Here is an 11,635-nt window from a genome sequence, read left to right on the forward strand (position 1 = left end):
GTGAGGGGGGGGAGGCAGGGGGAAGGAGGAGGAAGAGGGGGGAGAAATGATGTAGGTCTGTAACCCTACTTAGGTGACTTAGGTAGAAAGATTGCAAGTTCAAGGTTAGCCTAGGCAACTTAGTGAAACCCTCTTGAAAAACTTAGTGAAACTTACTTGTAGAGTAAAAAGAGGAGTGGACACAGCTAGCTCAGTGGAAGATTGCTTACCTAGCATGCCCTCAGCCTTGAGGGATCAATCAGGCATGTGTGCGTGCTCGCATACACACACACACACACACACACACACACACAGGGACACACTTAGGTACACATGGGCACACAAGCCAAGAGAAAATAACACATTTCTCTACTTTCATGCACCTGTCTCAAAGTTAAGAGATAGGGCTGCTAGGTGAACCCTGTTCTCCATCTACAACTGAACAAAGCTATAGCTGATCTAAGTGGAAGGACTTAGGGTATTTTAGCCTTCCTTCAGCTTTTCTGGAACAAGTATTCCACTCCCGAGGTAACATTTTAAACCTGAGATTAAGAAAATGTAATGCAGGTGCTGTCCCAAATGCCAGAATGTAGGAGTTGCCACAAATCTGATCCCAACCCACTCAGCAGAATTAGTTGATGGCTTAGTGCCAAGTCTGCCGGGCGGAAACTCAGCTCTGGGAGGGATGAGATTGGTCCTGGGTCCCGATATGAACTCTGTCCCAAACTGCCTGTGTCAGCTGCAAGGAGGCTGGTTGGCTGTGACACAGGGCCCCAAGCATGTTTGATAGAGGAGCTCTGACTTCTGTATATGTAACCCCAACTTCTCTCTGTCTTCCAAGTCGAGCCTGGGTGGGAAAGTCCGGCTGATGATCACAGGAGCAGCCCCAGTGTCTGCCACAGTGCTGACGTTTCTGAGGACAGCTCTCGGCTGTCAGGTGAGGCTGATCAACCACCTGATTGACCCAGGCTTCATAATGCTATGGGCTGATTCACTGATTGACAAAAATGTATATGTGTTTTCATCTTATAACACGGTGTATGAATCCATCAGGTAATGAATAAATTACTGTGGCTAAATAACTCAATTACCTCACATACTTGTCAATTTTGTGTGTGGTGAGAACACTTAGAAATAACCCAGCCATTTGCAAGTAGAGGGTGTGGAGTATTTTGCTCTGTGGTCCACGAGATTGCCCTCGAGCTCGCTCAAGTCTGTAGAGTACACCACTTGAACTCAGTCCTCCTCCACCAACTCGTAGAACATCTCCCCAGGCCTCCCTGCCCCTCATCTGAACATGTCTTGGTTTGCTTGGAAGGTAGATTAGCTCCAGATTTCTTACAGGAACAAATCTGTATGTGTTTGACTCTGTATAAAATAATTTTATCTAGGGTAAGGCTTGAGCCATGTCTCTAGAGTGTGGCTTCAGGGATAGGATGGGTTATCAGAGATAAGCCTCCCACACACTGGGTTGAGAGGCCATTAGAAAAGAGGCTGGGGCTTGTGATGACCCTCAGGACAGGTGTGAGATATCCTGGATGCCCCTCCCCTCCCTGGCACAGGAAGTCGAGTAGGAAGGTAAACATGGAAGATGTTCGGGTGTGTTTTATGCTATTTGAGTGTACTTACTAAACAGAAAGTGAAAAGATTTCAGAGGGTAGGACTCCTCAGGAGTTAGTAAAACTTGATTTCTTGTGCACTTCCTGCAAAGACATAGTTATCCCACATTAATAATGTCTTGTTTCTTGCTAAGTTCTATGAAGGCTATGGACAGACCGAGTGCACTGCTGGTTGCTGCCTGAGCTTGCCTGGAGACTGGACAGCAGGTATGGTTGGCGGGAGAGCCATTTCCAGACACTCTTCATTGGAGTTTGAGGTTGGGATGACTGGAAATGGATTGGTTGTTGATGGGGTCATTGACCTTCTTGCGCAGCAATTTGTCTCAAGAAATTAGGCCTCAGGCAAATAGTCCTGAGCTGGGTAGAAAATGGTTGCAGTACCCAGGGTGCTTAGGCTATGATACACCCTAGCAGAGGCGTCTGGAGAGATTTGCTAGTGACTGAGCAGGGTCTCATCATTTGCTGGTGGTTTTAACCCAAAAGTAGCTATATGTGTATGTGTATATGTGCGAGCCAGTTGTTAAATCTGCTGATAGAAATGAACACAAGCCCTTTGTCTCAAAGAAAACACAGTAGACGATACCCACAGAGGTCGTTGGGTCTCTAGAGTGATAAGGTCAGTAGGAAGAGCATATGGCAGGCCCATACCAGCACTAGCGAAGAAGAGGCAGGAGGATCAGAACACCCAGGCTGTCCTGCGCCATATAAGGAGTTGGAAGCCAAAAAGAAAAACAAAAAACAAAAAACAAAAAAACAAGTTCGTATGAGGGGGGCATGGAACTGAGGTAATAGTTTTATTCAGAAGGCATGGCTCTAGGTGTCTAACCAACCTTCAGATCGGTGGCCACAGTTCAAATGCTGAAAATGTAGTCGAAGTCTCAGAAACTGACTCTTGGGTGTTTTTCCCTCTCATTGTGAAAGAAATTGCTCTCTTAAATTGTTCTACCAGAGGAGGGGGAGCTGTAATTATAAAAGCCAGAAGTGTATAGCAGCTGTTACTGTGAAGAAGCACGGCCACTGTAGACATGCTTTGGTCTCAAACCATTGTAGTGTGCTTTCAATGATGCTCCCATTTTATCTCTAGGCCATGTTGGTGCCCCTATGCCTTGCAATTATATAAAGCTTGTGGATGTGGAAGAGATGAATTACCTGGCTGCCAAGGGTGAGGGTGAGGTGAGTGAAGGCCTGCCTGTCACTGGTGAGACGCAGCTGCTGTTAGGAGCACAGCTCCGGTAGCACTCAGTACAGCTCTAAGCTTGATTCTATTGGAGAACTTGGAGTCAAGCAGGCCAATTCAGAGGTACATTGATGCTTGACTCCCTAGGGGTTGGAGGCAGGGTATTTTAGTCTTTCCTTGGGACCAAGAACATGACACACAAGCCCCCCATGAGGCTTGCCTCCAGTCTGCTAATGGCCCTGCCTGTGCTGGTTAGAAAGCCTAATTATGTAAGTGATGTCATCCGATCTGAGGATCTGAGGCTTGCATTACCCCTACTCCTGAGGTCAGTAAGAAAGGAAGTGGGGGCACTAGAAATGTCTCTTAAGATCCTACTGGGACTTTAGTAATTCCCTCTAGAGCAGAGGACTGAAGGCATCCAGATAAAGCACACATAGTTTTCTTGGGAATCCCTGGTAAATGTTGTGAACAGATGATCTCTTCTTAGGTATGTGTGAAAGGGGCAAATGTGTTCAAAGGCTACTTGAAAGACCCAGCAAGAACAGCAGAAGCCCTGGATAAAGATGGCTGGTTACACACGGGGGACATTGGAAAATGGCTGCCAGTAAGTCGCCACCTCTCCTTTCTGCGGATGGTTTTGTCTAGATGCTGGGAGGGACAAGTCTCTCCTGCGGTGGCACCACCTGTGACTTTAGCACCCCAGCCCTCTCCTTTGTGGCTGCGTACTTGGTTAAGATGTTGGCTTTTGCTGGAGCACAATGCTTTTGTTTGGCTGCCTAAATTTAGTTGACTGCTACTTCCTCTTTAGCATCCAAACAAACAAACAAAACCATGGATTTTTTACATCAAGTAGTATCTTGATTTGGGTGCTTGCAAGTATTCCCACAGTTTTACATGTGTTGGGACTGACTCTGCCCAAAGTACTGAAGCACCGCCTTCCCCTAAATAGTGGTAAAGGCAGAGGGGATTTGGTCTTTGTCTGTGGAGTGCTATGAAAAAGTAAGACTATGTCCTGGCTGTCAGGGGACACACCTCATTTGGTGAGCAGGATATTTGTGTCCCCACTTCAGACAGGAGGCTAAATGATAAGTCTGATGCTGAGTAGGGAAGTGGACATCACATGGGCTCTGGGACCTTCCCCTGCATGCAAGTGGCCCCAGGCCACTTCTAATACCTTGTACTGTGACCGATGTTGGGAAACTAGCCTGGAGCTCACCCATCGCCCCTCCCTCTCTGGAACACAGAATGGCACCTTGAAGATTATCGACAGGAAGAAACACATCTTTAAACTAGCCCAAGGAGAGTACATAGCGCCAGAGAAGATTGAAAACATCTACCTGCGGAGTGAAGCCGTGGCCCAGGTCTTCGTCCACGGAGAAAGCTTGCAGGTATGTCCTTCCGAGGTCAAAACTGTTGCTGGGCATTGCAGGGTGCCAAGAATCACAGGGACTTTTAAGGTGATGGACAGCCAGGCATGGTGGAACATGCCCACACCCCAGCCCTTGGGAGGGTGAGAGGTCATGAGTTAGAGGCCGCCCTGGCTACTTAGGGAGACCTCGTCTCAAGAGTTAAAGCAGAAGGTGATTGACAGTTTGAGTCAGTGCCCATTGACCTTCAGTTATGACAGGCCAGACTAGCACTGATCCACTATTGGGCTCTACTGCAGTGGCCTTTCCTACCCTCCAAAGCTGTCTTCTCTTCAATTCCTGGATTTCTGATTCTAGGTAATTGATCTGGAGTACCAATAGTAATGGGATGAAGATAGTAGGGGTTTGATAGTATATTTCTAATTTAACTATGAGTGAAAATGTTAACATTGATGGAATATAGCACAGTTTTAAATTTTTAAAGATTATTTTATTTTATATGTGTGCACCACATGGTCAGAGGAAATTGACTCCTTGGCACTGGAGTTATGAATGGTTGTAAGCCCCTGTGTGGGAGTTAAGAACTGAACCTGGGTCCTCTGCAGGAGCCACAAGTATTCTTAACTACTGAGTCCTCTCTCCACCCCCAAGTTTTACATTTTTTATTTTGAAACAGGATTTCTCTTTGTCATCCTGGCTGTCCCAGAACTTATTCTGTAGACCAGACTCCAACTCACAGAGATCCTCCTGCCTCAGCCTCCCACATGCTTGTATAGTCATCCTAAATCATTCTTTTGAGAAAATTATTAAGTCAAGTTGATTTCATGTTGAAAACCAAAATTGCTATTCTAGCTAAATATAAAATTTCCAGAAGTATACACAGCCTCACATGGTAGTACACACTTGTAATCATACTACCTGGGAGGTAGAAATAAGAGGACTAGCAGAAGTGGAAGGCCAGTCTCGGCCATGTAGCTAGTTCAAGGCTAGCCTAGGCTACATGAGACCCTGGTCTCAAAGCAAAAATCAAAACCAAGTAAAAAAATACATATTGAAGTAAATGGAAATTAGCTTTCTTGTTAGATTTTGATTTCCAGTGACTAGTTGTGTCTGAACTTCAGGGCTGCTAGTCCCTCAGCTGGGCTCAGGCAGCACTGGAAAGGAATAACATTCTGAGAAACAACCTATAATCTTACCAGATAATCCCACAGGCCTGTGGTACAGGAAAAATAATGAGTCACTTGTCTATGTTGTAGGCCTTTCTCATAGCAGTCGTGGTACCCGACGTTGAAAACCTACCTTCCTGGGCAGGGAAGAGAGGATTTCACGGGTCCTTTGAAGAACTGTGCAGGAACAAGGTGAGGCTCGGAAGGGTACCAACCATCTTCTGACTCTCCACTCGGTCCTCAGACCCTATAGATATGAGAGAAAATAATCTGATTTTTCCTACATTATTAGGATATCAATAAAGCTATCCTGGATGACATGGTGAAACTCGGGAAGGAGGCTGGTCTGAAGCCGTTTGAGCAGGTATGGCGTGGATCGTGGACTCAGTATAGAACAGAGTCTGACTTGAAGATTTTTTAAAAAATATTTATGTTTATGTGTTTTATACATTTGCATGTGTGCATGCATGACAGAAGAGGGCATCAGATCCCACCATGTGATTGCTGGGAATTGAACTGAGAACTCAGGAAGAGCAGCCAGTGTTCTTAACTCCTGAGCCATCTCTACAGCCCTAACTTGAAGATTTTTAACAAGTAGATATTAGAAGTTGAAGAGTGGATCTAAAGAAATACTAGGAATAGTTTGATGTAAAGAGACTTTTTTTTTAAAGATTTATTTGTGTGTATGTGTGTGTGTGTGTGTGTGTGTGTGTGTGTGTGTGTGTGTATGTGTGTATTCATGCACATATTTGTGCATGAATACAGGTACCAAAGAGTACAAAGGTATCAGATCTGGATCTGGGGTTACTAACAGTTGTGAGCTGCCCACCTTATGTTCTGGGAGTTGAACCTGAGACTTCTGGAAGAGCAGGAAGTGCTCTTAACTGCTGAGCCATCTCCCCAGTGCCGGGATGCTTACTCAAGCTACTTCTCTCTTCCCTGATGTTACCACACCACCCTGAATTCTGTCCCAATGGAACCCACATCTACTGCTTGAGAAAGCACAGTAAAGTATGAGGGTGGGTTGACACCTTAATGGTCTTCATCTCCTTTGAGAACTTACTTTCTGTTTAGACTTCTTAGGCAACGTCTGTGTGTCTGTCCTCGTGTCCCTTCCACTTTAATGGCCGTGTTTATTTGCAGGTTAAAGGCATTGCTGTACATCCAGAATTATTTTCTATTGACAATGGCCTTCTGACTCCAACACTGAAGGCGAAAAGGCCAGAGCTACGGAACTATTTCAGGTCGCAGATAGATGAACTGTACTCCACCATCAAGATCTAACATGAGGAAGAATACTTAGAAGAAATGGCGCAGCTCCACAGTCCTCCTCATACCAATGGCCTTCGCGTTGGGAACTTTGCCTGCAGCGAGTGTGGGAAAGGAAATGCCCTGCCGGACTTGTCCACGGGGTCTTACATAGGGATAGTCGAGGGCACGGAACACTGCCTTACTTACAGTCACCTGTGTTGCAGCCCATGATCCTGGGGACACACAATTTCCAAAACGAGCCTTAAACATTGTAAAGGGGAACCCATAAAAGTGCTAAGTTATTTAAGACTTCTTCAACCAATAAGGTGGGTGTTACAAGCTCTGTCTTCTGTTTTTCTAACCGAGGGGTTAGGACTTCCTCTTTCTGATGTGTTTGCTGCTTGCTGCGCATTCTGCAGCTGTCTGCTGCTCTGAAGACTACACTGGAGGGAAGCTGTCCCTTTAAGAACAACTGTCCAGGCTGAAGAAAGTCACAGTGGACCAGGGATTTTCCTTTGGAACTCCTCTTCACCCTTGCCCCATTCCCTCACCACCTCACATACCATACACATACATGACCTTTCTGGTTTATAAGGGTTCCACATGGTCCCTGTCGTGCCTGCTGGGACACGAGGTCTTCAGTAAACTAAAGAGCAGATCCTCCTCAGAACATGCCAGTGTCCGGTCTCAGAAAAAAAAAAAGGTGGCTCACACAGATGTTCTCAGACTCCTCCAAATCTGGTCCCCTGCCTCCTTCCCCTTCGTCCCAGGGGTTATAAGAAATCCTGCCTTAGACTCTGCAATGAAGATGGTATTTCAAAGAACACCCTGGATCGGCCATGCTCAACTGTGACGCCTCCACCGCTGTCCACCTGCTCCTTGTGGAACCAGCTCATGTCTGTAGCAGCCACTGGGCTCCAAACATGGTTTTCCTAGCAAATGATAATGTGGTGATCAACTTGCTTTTTTTTTTCCTCCCAATTAAACTCAGGCAAAGCATGTCTTCAAAACTATTTAGGGAGTTGATATACATGGGTACTTACTAAAATGGACAGTAATAAGTAAATATCCTTATTATAAAACTACCTGATTTATGTAAAATGCATTTGGCAAGCCAAAAATCTGGGGTGAAGAAATCTGGGGGAAAAAAATCATATCCTGGGATTAACTTCTCAAGGTATATATATATATTAAGTTAATTTGGGAAATCAACAGCATTTCACTTTACTGCAAGTCTTTGCCACATCTGACCTATCCAAGCTGTTGTTTATACATTTGAAGCCACTGTTGTTGGCTGTGTGACAGTGCGTGTGTTATTGAAGCACAACTGGGTTTGCACTAAAGAATCGTCATTGTAATAACACTATTTGGTAGCCTAACTTCATACTCGTATTCTTAATTGCACAGGAAGTCGGTAATTTGTCACAACGGGGTTTTGAATGTTTGCTTTCAGTGTTGGCTATTTCTATGTTTTATAAACCAAAACAGAATTTCCAAAAACAATGAAGGAAACCAAAATAAATATTTCTGCATTTGGAGTGAGTGGAGAATGTCTTTCGAGTCCATTGTGCCCTTTGGGACAGCCAAAGTGTACACCTTGAGAAAGGACGGCCTCCTGGGGACTCTCCAATGGCTTCTTTCCCGTCCCTGGTCACTCTCCAGTCCAGTCTTTCTATGACACTTCAAACACTGTACATCACCTCTCTACCAGATCATCTGGTCACACCGTCCCGTGCCTCCAGAAAGAGCATCGTGGTATAGACTCTACACTAGAGGCGATGACACTCTTCTCACTCCCTTATCACAGAGCTCATCTGCTGAAAAGGAGAGTGTCAAGAGCTATTCATTAGCTGCTGTTGGTCTGCAGTGGTGATAGGTTGAAGTTCACTGGTTGCAGGAATTCTCTGTCATGTTTACCGCAGCCGTGGTCTTTCCCTTACCTGCCCTGCTCCTTATTACCAGGCGTGTATTAGCTCCGAATTTCTTTCAAGCCTGTTGTGTTTAATTCCATCACTGCGATTGTTTTGTGTTTGTGTTTATGAGGGTTGGGGGAGGATGTCATTTTGCTTTTTAGAGGAGAGGGGAAGGGGTGGGAGAGGAAGAGAGAGAGAGAAAGAGAGAGAGGGAAGGAGGGAGGGAGAGGGGAAGGGAGGAGAGAGAGAGAGGAGAGAGACTGAGTATCTTTTTGGCTCACAGTAACCCAGGCTGGTCTTGAACTCACTCTGTAGCCAAAGGATTGCTTGAACTCTTTCCTGCTTTGGCCTCCTGAGTTTCTGGAAGTATAGGCCTGTGACACATCTATTCTTTCAGATTTATGGTTAGTTTATGTTTGTGTTCATCATCTCCAGCCCAGGTTTGTATATCTGACACAGCTTGTTCCACTTTCTGTTGCTGTAACACAGTATCAGAAACAGGGTGGTTTGTAAAGAATTAAGGTTATTTAGCTCACAGTTCTAGAGCCTGGGAAGCCTGAGGACGTAGCAGCCTCCATCTTATTCAAGTGTGCAGACAGTCACATTCATGTACCAGCATCCGATTAGACATCTGGCTGATAGGCACTCTGCAGAGTCCCAAGGTGGGTACAGGTTATTCCATGGCAAAGGGGGCTGTGAGGGAGGGACAAGCTTGCTTTTTTCTAAACTTCTTGTTCATCTTTTGTAAAGTTCATATTGTGTACCCCAGTCCCACTCATCTCCCCATCCCTCCATCCCTCCATACCATCCTTGCAACTTCTGTCAAAAGAAAACAGGAAAGAAAGAAAGAAAGAAAGAAAGAAAGAAAGAAAGGAAGGAAGGAAGGAAGGAAGGAAGGAAGGAAGGAAGGAAGGAAGGAAAAGAAAGGAAGAAAGAAAGAAAGAAGGAAAGAAAGAGGAAGAAAGAGAGAGAGAGAGAGAGAGAAAGAAGAAAGGAAGGAAAGCAAGCAAGCATAGAAAACATCTTGGCAGGGCAGGGAAGCTGTGGTTGTAAATAGCAATGAGTCATTTGTCTGGTTCAAGGTCTCTGGCTTCTGCTCTACCATCATTACTGGATCCTCACCAGGACTCCTCTCAGATATCCTGTGGTTGCTCTGTGTCATGGAGAGCCGGTAGCTTTGGTTCCACAAGACTGGCTCTTCATGCACTCCAGCTGCTCACAAATGGGGTAGATGTTGGAGTGAGCCAACTCAAAGCCCAGGTGGAAGCTGAGTTGATCAGCCTACCTGCTCTCCTGCGCCTGTGCCACCAGGGCCAGCTCTCTGGCTTTGCCCAGGTGAGGGGTAGGGCCAGTTCTGCTGCTGGCACAGCTGGCAAGTCTTTGGAAGGGCTCTCCCTGCACTCACACCATCTGGGTAAGCTCTGTGGTGCAGCCTGGGTGAGGTGCAGGGCTACTCTCCTGAAAGCTGCTGGCTAGGCTTGTATTATTTTATTGTGTAGATGGAGGCCAGAAGTGGGCATGAGATCCCCTGAAACTGAAGTTAGAGTATTGCTAGCCACCATGTATGTGCTGGGAATTGAACTCTAGTCCTCTTAACCACTGAGCCATCTCTCCAGCTCCCAAGCTTGCTCTTCTAACAGATCTACCTGTAAAAACAAACCATTCCTTTAATAACCCATCTCTACGCAAATGGATTATCCCATTCATAACAACAGAGCCTATCACTTCTCTAAATACATAGAATATTGGGAGTTACATTTCTAATGTACTCGTAGCTTCTAGTCCAGATTACCTTTTGTTTTTAAGATCCCATTTTGCCTTCCTCTTCCTCTCTTCCCCTGACTGAAGTGTAAAGGCTTGAGAACACCTATTACTTTTAGCCCCGAACAGAGACTTAAAAACAAGTGACTAGTCAATAAATCTTGAAGTTCAGAGCAAAGCTGTAGCAGTAACGGTAACACACAGGCAGTTTGGTTTGCCCTGGTGACATGTTCATATGGGTATCTTGACCCGTTCTAAGCATCTGGCTCCAAGAGGTTCCACGTTGGCATCTGTGTGGTGCCACTGGCTTCCTACAAGCTGAACTTCATCTTGCAAAGCACAGACTTTGTGTTTTAGTAACTCCTATGCTGCTTGTCACCTCAGCCCCTGACCTGCACCATTCTGCTTCCTCTCTGTGAATTTTATCTCCTGTAAGCAGCATCAGGTAACATTCCTTTCTTGGCTGGGTATTCTTAGCATGTTACAAGGTTTAACTGTATTTTCCCATGTGTCCCAATCCCCCACATATACTCTTTTTTCTTTTTTTTCCTTTCTTCCTTCTTTCTTTCCTTCCTTCCTTCCTTCCTTCCTTCCTTTCTTTCTTTCTTTCCTTTCCTTCCTTCCTTCCTTCCTTCCTTTCTCTCTTTCCTTTCTTTCTTTCTTTCTTCCTTTCTTTTTTCCTTTTAGACTTAGGGACTTTTTGCCATATAGACTCTGCCTCCCAAGTGCTGGGATTAAAGGTCTGTGCTGTCCTCCCAACCCCCACACACAAAGCTTCTTCCCTTTTAGGTGGAACAGTATTTTGTTGTTTGTAGGATACTTGGCCCATTTAACTACTGATGGTCACTTGAGATGCTCTTTCCTGCCATCTGCTGTGAATAACTCAGTGTGAGTCCTGGTATACAACTTGTTTTGCATCCCTGCTGTTAAAACTTACCTGGAAGTGGATTTGCTGGACCATATGATAATTGTGTGTGTATACATTTTTTTTTAAGTGCAATAAGATTTTCCACAGTGACTGTACCATTGTACTTTTCGAACAGCAGTGTCCTTTGTTTTTATAACAGTGACTGGGTGGCTATGGTTTCCGTTTGTATTCCCAAGGCGACCACTGATACTCTGGCATCTCTGCTCCAAGGCCATTTATCCATCTGCAGAGAAGTTGTCTGAAAATCCTTTGCTCCCTTTAAAAACTGAGTTCCTGACGCTGGGGAGAGAGAGCTTGCTACAGTTAGAGTCGCTTGCTGCTCTGGCAAAGGACCCAAGCTCAGCCCTCAGCTCACAACTATCTGGAACTCCACACAGAGGGATCTAATTCTAATTTCCGTCCTCTGAGGGCAGCAGACCAACATGGCACTCATACATTTAATGCAGGCAAACCCCTCATATGCATAGAATAAAA

The 11,635-nt window shown here is 45.4% G+C and overlaps 1 protein-coding gene across 5 annotated transcripts in view; it reads left to right on the top strand.

The window, feature by feature from the left end:
- Acsl1 (acyl-CoA synthetase long chain family member 1) overlaps positions 1-8,097 on the top strand; it is a 66,483-nt gene extending 58,386 nt beyond the window's left edge. For all 5 annotated transcript variants that reach the window (XM_031339722.1, XM_031339721.1, XM_031339720.1 and 2 more), the window contains exons 14-21: positions 821-916; positions 1,733-1,805; positions 2,683-2,771; positions 3,263-3,379; positions 4,020-4,163; positions 5,399-5,500; positions 5,601-5,672; positions 6,452-8,097. In XM_031339722.1, coding sequence (XP_031195582.1) covers positions 821-916; positions 1,733-1,805; positions 2,683-2,771; positions 3,263-3,379; positions 4,020-4,163; positions 5,399-5,500; positions 5,601-5,672; positions 6,452-6,592 — 834 coding nt within the window. In that variant the 3' untranslated portion in view covers positions 6,593-8,097. The remainder of the gene's footprint in view (positions 1-820; positions 917-1,732; positions 1,806-2,682; positions 2,772-3,262; positions 3,380-4,019; positions 4,164-5,398; positions 5,501-5,600; positions 5,673-6,451) is intronic.
- The last annotated feature ends 3,538 nt before the right edge of the window (positions 8,098-11,635 follow it).

This window comes from Mastomys coucha, unplaced genomic scaffold (assembly GCF_008632895.1).
Source record: "Mastomys coucha isolate ucsf_1 unplaced genomic scaffold, UCSF_Mcou_1 pScaffold22, whole genome shotgun sequence".
NCBI classification, from domain to species: Eukaryota; Metazoa; Chordata; class Mammalia; order Rodentia; family Muridae; genus Mastomys; species Mastomys coucha.